This window comes from Alligator sinensis, unplaced genomic scaffold, assembly GCF_000455745.1.
Source record: "Alligator sinensis unplaced genomic scaffold, ASM45574v1 scaffold131_1, whole genome shotgun sequence".
NCBI classification, from domain to species: domain Eukaryota; kingdom Metazoa; phylum Chordata; order Crocodylia; family Alligatoridae; genus Alligator; species Alligator sinensis.
Window position 1 is genome coordinate 5,772,907 of NW_005841830.1, and position 16,731 is coordinate 5,789,637.

The 16,731-nt window shown below is 39.5% G+C and overlaps 1 protein-coding gene across 2 annotated transcripts in view; it reads right to left on the reverse strand.

Annotated features, from left to right (window-relative positions):
* PRKCE (protein kinase C epsilon) overlaps positions 1 to 16,731 on the reverse strand; it is a 518,294-nt gene that overhangs the window by 52,243 nt on the left and 449,320 nt on the right. For both annotated transcript variants that reach the window (XM_014519408.2, XM_025204781.1), the window contains exons 12-13: positions 5,121 to 5,259; positions 2,088 to 2,276 (exon numbers count right to left, since the gene is read on the reverse strand). In XM_014519408.2, the coding sequence (XP_014374894.1) occupies positions 2,088 to 2,276; positions 5,121 to 5,259 (328 nt within the window). The remainder of the gene's footprint in view (positions 1 to 2,087; positions 2,277 to 5,120; positions 5,260 to 16,731) is intronic.

Consider the following 16,731-nt stretch of genomic DNA (forward strand, 5'->3'; position numbering starts at 1 on the left):
TTTTTTATTTCTAGCAGATAGGGATCTGGCCAAATGGGGAATCATTTATTTTCAAGGTATAAACAGTTTATGGATTGTCTTTTTTTTCATGGTTTAATTGTGGAATAAGATGCAATGTAGGGAATGCTAGGCCAAGAGAAACAACCACACCTGCTATCAAAACATGCAGATAGTAAAACAGATTGATTGAAATTAACAGAAAATTATACACTGATACTCAAGGCTGCATGAAAGGAAACCAACCTGTTATGTGCTGTTGCACATATTTTCTCAAAGATGTATCATTTACACTTACAGCCTGCCCACACACCTGCATTTTCTGTGGTTAACAAACTACAAGCACAAAGATGAGCAGCTACACATCTACCTGGTAGTACCAGTAAGACTATAAAGCTAAACATTTTCAAAGCTGCCTCTCCATTTTCTTTGTAGGTCAAATCACTCCTCCTAGAAGGCAGAACAGCTCTGTAAGTGCCCATTTATTGCAATGAGTTATCCCAACACATTTTTGTTCAAGCAATAGTCTCATGAAATGGGAAAATATATAGCCCATTAAGAGGCAGATACCCAGAAAGACCCTTTGGATAGAGTCATAGGAGCGGATCTTATGTAGGCACAAACCAAAACCCCAAATCCAAAGCTAATGAATGTTACAAAAGTTCAGGGGTAGAACTGAATACTAACAGCCGTTTCTCTCTCTATAATTACCAGATGAAAACCTGGGATCTAACATGACTGATAATCAAGAAAGCTTAAATACTAAATCAAACTTTGCAGCTCAAGTCCATAAATCCCAACTAAGTGAAAATAATTACAACATCTTCTGTGCATAAGTCAAGAGACGTGAAAGAATCATCACAGATAAGGACAGGGAAATTGCCTGCCCCTATGTCAGGGGCAGGCAATTATTTCGGGCGGAGGGCCGCTTACTGAGTTTTGGCAAGCCATCGAGGGCCGCATGACAGGTAGCCAGGAGCAGATAAACATTAATTTTCTAAATTTTGGGGGGGCCCTGCGGGTCAGATAGAATGACCTGGCAGGCCGAATTCGGCCCGCGGGCCGCATTTTGCCCACCCCTGCACTACGTGATGCTGAGTGATGTGCCTTGTCCCATCTCTATCCAAGTTAACCTTTACTCTAACCTGCTGTGTCACTTTCAGAACAAAATTTTATACAGACTTAATCATGGTAAAGCCCTTTGGTAAAGATCTCAGGGAACTGAAATCCCCAATGAAGTTAATGGCTAAATAGCTGCTGAAAAGTAGAGCCCTCGAAGTAAGTGGAAAATTGGCATTACACACAGGATATTTTACTGCTAAAAATACTCTGTGTTTGCAAACAGGGAAAGCTGCATACAACTTCTGTTTTGATTTTTATTTTAAGAGAAGTAGCACAGAAGAAACAACTAACATCAGGGGAGTTGTGTTAGCAAAGCCAAGCGGCTCAGAAATATTTCCCAATCGTTGTCTGGCAACACAATTTTGGTTGCATGGCAAACTAAGAGCTTCTCTGAATGGAAAATCAATAGAATCCAGTAGAATAACATTTGGTCAGTCACTCTGCATACTTTGGACAGCTGACTATGCCATCATCAGTTACACTATACTACACTATAATATAGGCATTCCTTGTGTCAGTTAGGCGCAAGAATGTGCAACTTCAAAAGTAACATCCTGTCACCTATCTTGACATGTGAAAAAAGGCAACAGGGTGTCACATTTTATAAGTTGATTAAAATAAAAACATTGATACTGTTTCTTTAATTACATAATACTCCCCCCCAGTCCTACTGAGCATGCAGTATGTAGAGAGCCAGAGTGATAACACAGCTCTAGTTGGTTGTGTTTTCCCCTGAAACATGAATCTGTGGTCCACAGATTTATACAGTACAACTGCATGGAACACAAACATTCTGTTCCTTTCCCACAAGAAGTGTAATTTATCCCAGGCCCCATTCTCCTGACAGTGGCACTCTGAACTGTGGTTGAACTCCCAGTGGTGACTGTTCTTAACTACTGTAGACAAATTCAATTTTAAGCAAAATAAAAAAAGAGAGAGAGACAGAGAGAAAGAAATGGCAGACTCACTGCTTTTAAAATGCTGACAGCTTCTTTACTGAGCCAGACGGGGTATAGCACATCATCATGAAGGATGGATTCAAAGAGATCATCTTCATTGTCAGCTTCAAAAGGAGGTTGTCCAGCCATCATTTCATACATCAGAACACCAAGAGCCCACCAGTCTACTGAGGGACCGTATTCTAACTCCTGGAGGATCTGTTAGGGACATGGAGAGGTCAGATTTAATAGGCAAGTTGGGTGAGACCCTCAGATATGTGTTTACTGTTTAAACATGACTCCTTACCCTCCCACAATGCCTAAAGGGGGTTAAACATCATTGAAGGCAATGGTATTAGGCCTGGGCCTTTGCTAGTGCAGTCTGCAATAACAGCAGTTAAAATTAAATGCACATCACTGCACACCAACCTGCAACAGAGTTCTCAGAAGCATGAACTAAATTTATTGGCATTCTCCAGCATTTTCATTAGTAGTAGGGTATATCTTTTTAAATTGTTTAAACTGAAACATGCTAAAGGGGAAAGACTATTGCATATAACAAAAGGTGGCAAATGTCAAGAGATTCCTTTGTCCCAGTCTTGAACAATATAAAGTTGATTTAGTTGGTAATGGGGCATCTGCGAGATATACTAGTCCCTTAGGCAGGAATGGCAGAAACCAAAACCATCCTCCTCAAGAAAGATGTTTATCCTTCACACAGTGTTAGCTCTACCTTGCAGTGCATGACTCTTGCCTTCCTTAAAATTATCTTTGCTTTTCAGAAAAACTGACACATTTTTATTCATAGAAATAGCAAGTTTTAATGCATGAGGGGCGCACGTCCCACTTTGTAACAGATACCCTGGGTGGGTAGAGGAGGCGTAGAACGATGATGATAATCATCATCAACATCAACATCATCATTATCATCATCATTATTATATTACTCCAGGCTATTGTTATACTAAGCTAAATTGCTGGCTTGAGCCTGTTGGAAAAGAGTTCATAGTTTGGCTGCAGTGTATCAGAACATGAAGAGGAAGAGAATGTAGCATGATCTGTAATCAGTGACCTGGCATGGCAGTCACCAGACACTTTTTCTTCAGGACTATGAGTATCTTAGCTTGAAACCTTGGGGTAGGGAACAAGATCAAACTGGAGTACTTGTCCTCTGCTCTGGTAAATGCTGCTTTATTACATATGTAAAATTCAATCCAACATGCATTTAAAACCAGCTGTGGATTTAAGATTTGAGCCATGGTGTTTGTCCACCTCTGCATTTCCCCCAAATCTATAGCTGTTTGTATCCTAGTTTGGTTTGAACTATCCCAGAATTACATTACAGAAATGCTAGCTGCACAAGTGGTACTGCTCAGAATCAGGCTTCTCCATAGCCTGTAATGGTGTAGACTTTTGTTCTCGAGGCTAGCTCCAGCCTATTGCTAATCAAGAGTAGAGTGAAACATATAAGGGTAACTCAAAAAGGGAGGAAAGCAGTAGAAAGGTTTCCTAAGGAAGGATGAAAAGAAAATGAGAGGGAACAATTGGAGGTTATACTGTGGAATCCAGATTTCACCTACGAGTTTATTATTCCTTTCTTATTTAGTAATACTTTACAAGTGATTCCAGAAAATACTCCACTAGTAAAAGGAATCAGAAAAGAGTATTTACTAGGTCAGGAGCTTCCACATTTATTTTCCTTTTCTTTTATTACTTGGTCCTTTTTCCAATTACTTAAAAAATGTAACTGAACATAGGAGTTATGATAGCTTCAATGTGAATCACCTTGCTGGCATTTCTTTCAACTTCTACTTGTCTGTACTTGTCAGCTACAGCTAACAATGCAGATTTACAGTTTGTTCCTCCTTGGCAAATACATTTTTCTTCTAATTGCAAACTAATGTTTGATAAAAGATAAACTGATCTCTTTTTGAGCTGCATCAAGCACATTGAAGTGCACCTTTAGCATAAACACAATCTGGGTGAGATAAAGGAAAGAGATCAGTGTGATTGGTGACTAACTTGAGAAGGCAAAGTGTCTCCAGGTCCTACTGGGCAAAGAGATGCATACTTATATGGGTTTCCCTTATGTATGTGCTGCTGACTCAGTTTAAGTAATGAATCTTGAGAATGCAAATATGTAATCTACAAGTATCACAGCTTTGTCTCGTTCTTTCCATCCAACCATCCTGTTTATCTGGGTGTATGTTCTGAATGTAGTTTTGTCTTAATACACCTTATTCAGCTGAAAAAATTCTCCTCCTAATTTATATAAAGGTCCATATTTTCCATTCCATGTGGATAAGCAGAAGATTCTATTATAGTCACTAGTACCTCAAAGCAATGAGACAAAGAGATGCTCATAAAAGTCTATTGCAACATAAAATTCACAGTACATTACCTTGTATGTGCTCATACCTGCCTAAATCCTACTAAACAGATTAACATGTCACTATTTATGATTGTTTATGCTCTAATGCTGCTAGCATCCCATTACAACTAGTATCTGAACGACTCAGAGTCACAGCACCGCGGGGGTCACAAATGTGGACGAGCATCAGAGAAAGCCAGTGTTCAAAGAATGCTGGCTCAGAAAAAATGTTAAATGACAGCATTGTGGAAAAACAGACTGGTTACTGTAGCTTCATTTGAAATGTTTTTTCCTCACCTACTCCACCTTCTGGTACAGAAAAAAGATGAGAGACAAACTAGATGATAAAAGGAGCTAAATATGAGCATGTTTATCTGCCCATGCTTTTTGGCAGCAGTCCACAAAGAGCACATGGTGTGGGTATTTTGCTATATGGAGCAACTATTCAGTTAAAAAGAAAAGGCAACAGAACAGACAAATATGCACCAGAAAAGCTAGTATTAACTAGATAAGTCCTCAAACCAGGTAAGTGTGGAACAGCTATGAAATATAGAATTTCAGGTCTTTGCCCCATCCTTACATATAATGGGCCAGCTTCCTTTCCCACCAGCTTTCACCTTGGATGCATGCAACGTAGTTCATTATTATGATTCCTGATGATGTTTCTGTGGGAAGGTGGGTACAAATAATACCTCTGGAGCTATGTAGTCTGGGGTTCCACAGAAGGTGGTGGTGGTTACTCCATTCAGGATCCCTTCTTTACACATTCCAAAGTCAGCCAGCTTGCAATGACCCTCTGCATCCAGAAGAATATTGTCCAGTTTCAGGTCTCTGTCAAAATTAAAAGATATTTGCATTACGATGTAACCACCTCTCTCCAGTTTTGAAAATCTCCTCCTAAATTTGACCCACGAACAACAGGAAAGCACAAACCACTAAACGTGTTACAGAGACTCACATATCACTGTATGTATGCCACTTTTGCAAGGGGTAACTTAGGTGAGCATACCAAAGAAACTGAAGCTATCAAGTACCATGAAGAACTGAGCCTTTGATTTTCTTCAGCTATCAAAGTAAAAGGGCTGGATCTCTAACTCCAATCCAGCTATACATATCACAGCAACATAGGTGTGTGTCGGGAGATGGGAAGAGGGTGGGTGGGAATAGCTTCCTTTATATTTCCTTGGACTGTCACATTAACTTCCAGTGAACCAGGGGCCCTGTCCATAGGAAGGAGATTTACACTACAGCACCTGACTTTGGTATGTTACTAGGCCAAACTGTACTGATGTCAACTCTTCTTTGGTACTGTGCAGCCGGCATGCATGGTTTGTACGGGTACGTAAGCACATTAATGTAATTACATCAGCACACCTTTCCTTGATATAGACAGGGCCTAGGGACAACAGAAGTAGCCCTTCTGTTAATAAAGGTTCACTGGGTGTGCTAAAAGGGGGCTCAATGTAGTGTGCTTGGCTGGGAGAGGAAAGGCACTGAGCTTCCTGTACTGCCCATCCCCAGCCCCCCTTTTTTTTTTCCTTTGTAGGGCTGGAGCCTGGAGTCATAATGTGGTTGAAGATTACACCTCACCTGGTTTGAACATGCACCTCAAATGGTTGCATACAGTCACCCATGTCAAGGCTAGCCATGTAATGAGATCTGGCCAATCTCTGATCCTCTGGCATTTAAGGACAGAATGTTTGATATCTTTTTAGAACCAACATGAGTGTATAACACATTGCACTTCCAACCCATTCTGAATCAAAAAAGGTAACTTTTATTTTTCTAACACTCAAGCAGTGTCTCTTTAAAACCAGTTATTCATTGGGCTAAATGTAACACACAAGAGTATTCTTTATTTTTTAATTTTAAGAAGGAGAAGCATTGTCAAAAACAGAACCCTCAGTGCTAGCTAGCATTATGAGGCAGGCTTGCTTAATATGTCCAGGAAAACTGTCATCAGCTCCTTTACACTGCACACATAATTACATTAAAAAAATCTCACTGAATCTTTAAACAAGAATTTTAGTTAAAAATTCTGATTCCAGTAAATGATAATGTTTGGGAGGCAAAATTCCCATGCTTGCAATACTTGATTAATTTAAAACAGCTTTTTATGCAGAGAAAATAGTCTCCTAGGAATATTACACACTCATTGTTGAATGGCAACATGGTATATCCTTGCAGCTGGTTTTTGTGCATTCTTAGCATGAATGTGTGTGTGTCAAAAATACCCAACTCTTGGTTATTATATTGGGAGGGGTCGAAAATGAGTTGAGAAAGGGATATCCACCTTTCCTGTCTTGCACAGTATTTATACATTTTCTAAAAATAATGCTGATAGTCATCTCACATTTTAACACAATAGATAATGTGCACTATTTAATTTACTTGCCACTTTTCTTAGATTAGACCAAGGAGGAAGGGTAGAAAAAACACTTGATGGGAAGAAAAAAAGAAAGAAAAACAAGTAAAGAACAAAGTGACAGATGTAATTGATAAAATAAAGTAAAGCAAGCAAACCCAAGTGTTTGGATATTGTATGGCCTGCTTTATTTTTATTTATTAATTTAGATTAATATAGCATTTAAAGAAATGCCTGCATGCGGTCTAAACACCTTTGCAATAAAAATACATGCCAAAAATGTAGAGACAATCAAACCCAGAGGCCTTTTCTAAGGGTTTGTCAGCACTTGAAACTTTACATGGATTAGACAGAGTATATTTAAAGCATGGTAGTTGCTCCCGAACAGCTCTAGTGTGGACACTTCTATCCTGGAACAAGTGCCTCACTCTGAGCATTCTTGTTCCAGAATAAAAATGTCCAGAGATTGAATTATTTCCCTGTAGCGAATTCCAAGCCAAAGAGACAAATAATGCTCTCAATGAACAGATCCTAACCCTCAAAAACCAAAAGATATGATATATAATACAAAGCCCATAAATATCAATAGATTTGGTCTATTTTGAACAAAAGAGACTGAATTCCTAAATGGAGGTTCTTGTTTTGAGAACACATCATCGGCTGCTCCCTCCAGCCTGATCTGGTTTATTAATTCTACTGCAACTCTAAGGCACACTAGGTAATTGCACCCAGACAGGTTTATAACATACCAAATATTGAAGTGAAACTAACTATATTGAAACTGGCTCAGAGACAATATTCAACTACTTTCTGACAATACTTACAGAACTTAAAGTTTCATTCTCAGTCAAATCTTGGACATCCAGCACATCATTAACCAGAGACCTCTCATTAATTGGTATGAACCAAGGATCGATCCTTGTCTATTTATTTGCCCCCCACATACACACTTCCCCAAGCTGTCTAAAAATAATTAAAGGCAAAACCACCAGACTTAGAGTATGTCTGTGCTGCTTCTGCAGTACTCTCATGAACTCCACTGAGTGGCATGCCATTGCTTACACACTCTTACTCTGCTCATGGCAAGCCTGGAAATGAGGCAGTGAATCTTCCCTGTGATGCCTTCCACCACTACTGTTAAGGTTTCAATCTCCAGGAGACTAAAGAGTAGCAGCAGGGGCATCCTCAGGGCAGTCCAGCAGGGGCATCCTTGCTGTCTCATTTCCATGTTTGTCACATGCAGAGTGAAAGCAGATAGTCAGGGCCATCTTCTCAGAGGTGCTCTCAAAATGCTGAAAGCATTAAGCGTGAACACCGCATGCCCCCGGAGGCTGGGGTGGCACAGCAAGCTCCCGCAGGTGACAGTGATGCTGTTGACAGCAGCAAGCGGGGAGCTCCCGCAGGCAGCCACAGCACTATCAGCGATGGGGGAGTGGGGGGTGGTGAATGCTGACCAGTGGTCGGCGACCACCCACAGGCACTGCCGGCAGCATTGGTAGCGGCTAGCGGCGATCGCAGACTGCCCGCAGATGACTGGCAGTGTCAGTGGTGAGGGGAGGAGAGTGGCAAGCGGCAACTGCCCACAGGCGCCACCAGCAGTGTTGATGGTGCCTTTTCACAAAGGGTGCATTGCCACGCTCAGGGGGTGCATGTGCACCCGCATGCACCCCCTACGCATCACCACTGGCTGAAGGAGTCATAAAGATATGCCCTTAATGACTTGATTCTAACTTGCATTCCATGAAGCATTTTGTTCCACCTCGTCTCCCTCTATTCACAACTGCTAGGCAGTGTTATTAACCTTTGCAGGCAAACCGTCTCACTTTGGTCCTCTATGCATCCAATGTTAGGTGGTATTGTTCCACTCTCTAGGCCAGTAAAGAGCCTCAACTAACCTCCCACAAGCTCTCCTAGAACATGCTGCCAACTCTGGCATTCCACCATCAGCCCTTCTAGCTCCCAAATATGGGACCTCAACACTACACTGGAAAAGGCCCTACCACTAAAACAACAACAAACCCAACATGTTGCTGTTCTTCCCTGACAAGCCCTATTTACACAATCCTTTATCAATATAGGTAGATGACAGCTACCCAGTGCAATACCTAGACTCCTGGTGGCCCCGGGCAAACCACTGGGCTCCCCTTTGCCAGAGATAATGATAATAATAATTGGACAACAGAAAAAAAATTACTATTTTTATAAATTTTAGTAGACGATGAATAGATGTTAACCATTCGGCGCTAGTAGTAGTAGCACCGAATCGTGGCTGTGCACAAGCACGTAAATGGCATGGCTTTGTTTACAACTGACACGTGACAGTTGAGAAGTCATGTATTTTTGCTCTTGTAGTGTTTATGTCTTTTGAGTGTGTTTGATAAGTCACAAAAACAATACGATTTTGTCTCACAAACTAAAATAATGATACCTATAAACTAAATTCATAGAAATAAAAACGTGGGATTAGGTACACGTATATGCGCAATATTAAAACTTTTTTTTCAATTGTTGGGGTTTTTTTTCATTTTTGGGTCCCCTTTCTGTCCGGGCCCCAGGTGGCCACCTGGTTCGCCCATGCCTGCGTCCAGGTCTGCAGATACTAACCAGGTCAGTCCAACCTCCTGCCAGTGGGAAGGATAGCCAAAATAAGGAGAGCTAACTCCAAGAACCATATACTTCTCCTTGAGGTACTGCTTTGTATGAGTCACTAGAGTATTGAGACAAGACAGTGACATCATTTAGTAGATCTGACAAGCCTACCCCACATCATGAAGATGAGGAAACTTCTGTTATGTAGTAACATATTGACAAGTGTTGCAAAACCACCTAGACTCAAGACTGAGTTAGCTGAGGCAACAGAAAAGGTCAGTTAGACCATGAAAGCAGTATTGTCATGGGAATGAAAAATTCTACAGTGAGAAGAGAAAACTGGCTTATAACTGTGGGTGCATTTTTAAATCTTCCAAATACAGCATTTCCTTGGAAATCCCCAAGATATATAAAACATTAGCAACTAAATTGGAGAGAGCTGAGCTGAATTGGAGAGAGCTGAGCTCATAGAAGGAGTACATTCTGGGAACCATTTCCAGCTAGTTTTAAAATGGACTTTTCTAAAAAACATTGCATAATGATTAATTATGACAGGAATTTGATGAAATTCAAGGGCCAGCTCAGAAAGCTGAAATCTTTTGTAAATGAAATGATTAAACTGATCCCCAAATCCCAAGATAAGTCTTACATGTTAACTTAAACTCTGTGTTCCTAGAAGTGGGGATTTTCCCATGCTGGCAGAAGGCATACAGGCAGTTTCTATTACCTATTAAGTTGACATTTGTTGAAGGGCAGTGTGATTGACGCTAAATAGAGAGACAAAGCCAGTCACTAGACCAAAGAGCTCATAATCCAAGACAAACCTAGACAATAATAAAACAGAACAGCAAGAGGCCACCATATATAAGAGAAGGACAGTGGCATAGTCATTCCTATTCATTATTTTCTCAAAAGGTGACATACTGATCAGTAGCGGAGGAGCTAGAACGGCCATTTAACTTGCTAGTACAACCTGACTGGGATAACTAACATACAAACAGATAAGAAGACTAACTAATTTTAGTTTTCTGAGAAGTCCATCACAAGATTAAGCCTGCTGGTAAATGATCAGTCGTGTGTTAATTAAGTGGCTCAGAACTTTTTATAAACTGCACCCCTACTTGATGAAAGAAAAAAGTCTGGGATGTCTTCCTATAGCTACAAAAAGATGGAGTGGTTGAGATCTCCTGAAATATTTTTAGGACCCTACCATGTACAACCATGACCATCAATTTGATAACTCATGAGTTAACAGAATTTAATACAGATCAACTATTGTTAATATAGGTACAAGATGTATTGGAGTTGAAAAAAATTGGGAAAAATTTGAGAGAGACTTTAAAACAATACTAATATAACTCCAACTGAAAAGCATATAGGAAGTAAAGAGGCAAGGTGAAAGACTAACAAAATGTCAGTATTTACAGACAGTGAGTTAAACAAAGATCTAGCAAGGAAGCAAGATTTTCTGTATTTAAAACAAGTCAGAGCATTCAATTAATTTCAAGTTATCAGGTATAAAAACAATAAATTATGTAACTTTGGAAAGTTAAGTAACTAAATGGGAACTTGCAACCTTGGGTCACTACACCCCATAAAAGACCAAAGAGGAGGATAAATATATAATTAAAATACAACAACAAACAACTGTTAAGAGTCAGAGCTTCATATTGTATTGGTGTCCATAAAAAATTGCAAGCAGGTATCACATGAGGATGAGAATTCAGAAGACAGATTAACCCTTGCCACTAAAAAATAAGTCATGTAATTATTCATTCCTCAGAAAGATAGCATAGCATATTCTTTTTTGCTTTCATTGGACATGGAAAATATTTTCCTTGAAACTGCTGATTTTCAGGTTACTAAAAACATGCATATACATGCACAAGCCTTTTGGCTCAGTGGAGTGTGTGCACTTGTGTGCTAACATGACCACTGCAAGGTTCTCTTCTCCATTATCTCACTCTGAACTCCTTTCTGTCCTCTTATTTATACTACATCTGTGCATTTCCTAAGTGAACACACATTTTGACTTGTATAAGCTCTTTCAAGACTGGAAAACTGATGTACAACCCATCCATTATGGTTCTAACATAGCAGGGTATATTTACCTTTTCCCACCTCTGTAATGTCCCAACATCTGTAGCATTAGATAAGTGTCCTACAGAACTTCTGACCCAAGATCACCTGTCTCATAATGCAAAGTGACCTCAGCCAAGGCAATAGACCAGTGTTTGTACTGACTTACCATATAAATAGCTTCTAGAACCAGCTCCCTCTGTTTAAAAAAAAAACATTTCAATTTTAACTGAATAGCTATTTATTCATTATTGTGCAATATGCAACTGGGAAGTAATGTCTGATTGTGCAGTCGTGAAAAAACATTTACCTTGATGTCTATTCAAACTCAAAAGCAGAGGATTCTGAGAAAAGTTTTAATCCTGCAAGTTTAACATTATAATTAGCTTAGAGTTAAATAAAAGCTCTTCAAAAAGATTTTTAAAAGTCCTTATAGAAGTTGAGAATACACAGCTCCTGGCTTTTTAAACAAGGCATAGAGAGGCAGTAGTTTTTGACAGCTTTAATGCTGTAACTCCCTCAAACTGCTCAAAGAAAAGGCAACTATTCTGTTAACTTGGATAGTGAGTAAATAGCCATCACTCTCTGAAACCTCGAACAACTGTCCATACAGAATGATCCATTTTGTCTTTTATTTGTCTCCCTGTATTAGTGCCAGCTGTCTGCATCTAAATCAGAGCCTACCAAATGATACAGAGTCAGGCAGATCAGTGACAAAGGTCTATTAAATTCCATTTTTTCTGTTTTCATTCTCTTCCCAGGACTAAAAAAACTCATCTGTGCCTGGCAAAATGAGTTCCTACAACTTGAGTAATTACATGCAGTTGCAAACAACCCAACCAGTCACGCTAGGGAAATGCCTGGGTTGCCTGAATGCAGCAGTGATATATTGAGCTATCCCTCTCACTGGTTGGTCTGCCAAGAGCTACTGTACAGATGGTTCAGTTGACTTCAGCAGTCAGCTACTTAAAATATGCTCTCTTCTTAACTTTATATTTTATTTTCAGAAAGCATTAAATAGAGTGATTTGGGCCTTGGTTTTGATTTCTGAACACCTGCCAACATCAAAATCACCACAGAAGCTAGTGTGATGGGTAGGATCTCAAGAGAAGTCCAGGAATGTAATACTAAGATTGGTGCAGTTCAGAAGAGAGAGTGCATGGAAAGATGCTAAGCTGGCTGCTGGTGATCCATGGGGGAAGTGAAGGGTTGAATACACAGTGGCCACTCATCCTGGGTCCATTTCTGTACCATGTTCTTCCTGGGAAGTGACAAATGCCCTCACTTCCAATAAGAATAGGATGATTATAATATGATATTAGCCAATATCCAATGTTATATGTATTAAAGAAGCAAGTAAAATTGGGTTCCACTCAGAAAGCCTGCCAAATATCATATACCATAGGGTCTGACTTGAGTAAACATGAGCTACTCTATCTAAATCCACATTTGAACAACAAGACCAAGTAGCTAAGAAACAGAGCCACACATTGGATTAAGCAAAGAATCATTTTATAAGGATATATATATCTGCAGCAGCTGTTTCTACTCTAACTTAAAAATAAGAAACAAAACCACAAAGAACATAAATTTCAGTGTGTGTGTGGTGCAAATTAAAAGGATCCTAGAGTTCCATTTACTGTACAAGTTAATATCCAGTAATTGCAGTGGTGACAAAGGCTTTCTTTCTGGTTGAATTAAATGCAAAGATTAGGAATTTAAATACAAATGTGTTACTTGTCATAGGTGTATACTGGAAGTCTATGCTAGAGGTGAACACTAAGAGTAATACAAAAAAGGAGACAGTGCAGTACATATTTACTGATTAATTGTCCAAAGAAAAAAAGCACAGAGATATTTCATAATTTTTAACTTTTACTTTGTTCCTGAAGGCAATAATAAACCCTTTGAAGAAAGTATCTGAAATCATTTCTATTACCATTGTTCCTTTCTATGGGAAAATCCTGCCTGCACTCCAAATCCTGAATGGTCAGGCTGGTCATAAATGAACCCACAGGAGGCAGAAGGGAAGGAAACTGCCCCTTCTAAGGCATGGAGAAGCAGTGGAACCATTACACAGCAGCTGAAGCTTTTGCTTGGAAAGGACAAAGGTTCTCTGAACTCTTATCACACACCAAACACCAGTTTGAATTAGCACATTGATAAACATGATTTTATTTCATTCATGGAAGTTACATTCTGATACACTTAAGATTAAACACTTTCTGGAATACAGAAGCTTTAATAGGACTGTCTGTACCTTGAAACAAAGTTAATTTTTTTCTACAGGCTTTTGTCAGGACTGTATTTTAAGTAAAATTACAATGGTAGTGAGTTCTTTGAGACTGCTATCTGTAGGAGGGTCATGTCCATCAGAATCTGCTAATTTTTTATGTCCATTATCTGAAATTCCAGTTCTTCAAACATATACCTTGTCCTCCAGAATATTTAACTATAGGGACTGACAGAAATTCAGGCTCCCACTCTAACTCATAGCACTTTACAAAAAGCACCATGAGTTAGAGTGCCCCCCGCCCAACCCAACTGATGTTTGCCCTTTGGGTCAAGGGTGGATCAAGCCTTCCTGCAGGTGAGCAGAAGAGCTGCCCCTTCTCCCCAGCCATGTCCCCCACCCCCAGCTCTGAGGCTTTCAGCAGGGAGGGAGGGGGAAGCTGGCAGCAATGAGCTGCCTGGCCTGAGCTGGGGCGGGGGAAAGGGGGTGTTCAGAGCTCTTTGGACCAACAGCTGAAATCTAAGTCTAATCAGACCTTCAGCTTTCTCACTTAGATTAAAATGAATTTGACACACTTCACTGTGCAGGATCTTCCATGTCTTTATGTAAGATCAGGTTTTGCCATAGAATCCTTTGGCAAAATATTTCCCCATTCCCCAGCTCTGCCTGTATCCAGCATGCTTTGTATCCAATAGGAAACTTTTATTGTTAATTGCAGATTAGATATGATGCACACATGGCAGACCCCTGTTCCACACATGAGCCCCACTGAAAAGACACAGATCCTTGCTAATGGATACCATGTTGCAGGAGGAAGGTCAGTCTGGAAAACACTTTTCATCATATAAAACACTACCCCACTGGAGGCATTAATACCAGTAATTCTCTACATGCTACATTAATAAAAAAAAAATTACTCACACTAATGATATATTCATTCTATATTTTTTAATATTAATTAATTAATGGCCAATTTAAAATTGAATCTCCCACGAACAGTTTGATTCAGAAAAGTTCAAAGAAATATAAGCTGGGGGAGCCCATGATGGTCACAAACAAACTTAATGTAATTTTTTTGTTGTTGTTAAACAAGGAAATTACAGGGTGCTGACTGATGGGAAATGCTAATTTTTAATGGTGACCGCTGTATTACAGAAATTTTCCATCTGGGCAAGTTTTTGACCAGCCTATTTAGGATTAAATACTGAAATAGTGTCAACCACCGTTTCACTTGAGAGACTGTGTTACAGACAGACACAATGGTGGTTAGCGGGGTAACTCCCAATGAAAGTTAAAAACAGTTACATGCCTAACTGTAATAAGTATCTTTAAAAATCTCCCTTCATTTCCCAACAGTAGTTGCTGAGGGGGAAGTTGTAGTGTCCTCAATTGAAAAAGCCACTTTCTGTGGCCCTATGCCATAAAACAGCTGGATCCACTTTAGTTAACTGGCCCCCAAGGTAGAAAAAGGTCATTAACTTGGAAAAGTGTAAATTGACTTGATAGTGGCTTTTGAAAGGCAAACCATTAATAACTCCTACCTGTAACTTAAGTGGGTAATGACTTTGCTGATAGCATGAAAACATTTTTATATAAAATAATTTCTATATATGGATTTTTAATGGTTTTGATTATAACTTTATTACAATTGGCGGTAACAGCTTAGGACATAAAAGTTCATGATTTGCTTATCTTGTTACACTAGGTTTCCTTAAAATAATGTCCAGACAAATAAATATATAGTACTCAACAGCTTTCCTTTGTTTTGCTTTTCCTTTCTTATTATTTCCACATTTTTATATGTGAACTTAAGTGAACTTTCTTAAAGTTTAAATACACGTGATGCATAACATTTTCAGAAATTGTCCAGGCATAGAAGGAAGTGGTCTCTATTCCCACTTCAGGGGTGAATCACCTGTCATTCTCTGCCAGTTCTGCCCAGAGCATCAAGGCACTTTATATTCATTTCTAGAGTTTATGGAAGAATTGTGTCTTCCTGGGGAGTTCAGCAATCCTGCATTAACTCTGATGTAGGGATGTGACTTAGGGTCTGAACAGAACCTTCTACTTGGCTCAGGTTTGATATCCTTATTCAAACAACACTCCCATTGAAAATTTTGTCTTAATATGGACTTGAGAATTTGAGCTATTGTGCCAAATACAAATTGTCATTAATGGAATTGCCTCTGCTAAACCCTGAATTAGGCCCACTTGGTATGAAGACAGTCTACCTCAGGAGATTATAGCTATAACTGGGCAAAAACAGTTTTCCCATCCTATGAAACTTATGAAGATTTTGAAATTTCTCCCCTTCCACACTGAGACAAACTGAAGACTTTTTAATGTTTCTCAAGGAAATGAAACACAACCCTTTTCAGAACACTCCCTTGGAATGCAAGGGAGTGTGTAGATGAAACGGGGGCAGTGTTGGGGGACAGGTGGGGGGAGACACTGAGCCTCCCTGCATTTTTCAGGCTAGGAGGCAGGCTAGGAGGCAGAAATCTGACCAGCATACAGAAGTTATTTAAAGCACCATAGGCTGCTAATGTTCTATAAAATACAGCATTTCAAGTTTGATACCTTATTTAACAGGAGTTAATTTAAAGCGCTGTACCCATTTTGTAAATGCTATAAAGCCGTGCACTTCTGTTAAGTCATGGCAATAAAACACTTTAAAAGATTAAAAAAAGCAACTTCTAAACACACCCCAGTCTCAGGTCTGATTAGACAGAGCAGAGACCTATACTTTGAGCTCCTGTATTTCAGGTAAGGGCCTCACCACAATGCTATTAGCTATGTGGGGCTGGATTCAGTACTTAAACTTTTTCCCATTCTAACCAGATATTCCATTCTGAGTCTGAGACCCCCCTTTTCAATCCTTTCTTGAAACAGGTACATTCCTGGGGAAAGTCCTTATTTTCCAGTTAAAAAAAGTAATAAAAACATTTCTCATCAGCTCCAAGTAGTATTTATATTCATACTAGCCAGGGAGGACAGATTTCAAATGACAAGATGCTACCTTCCAAAATGCAATGTG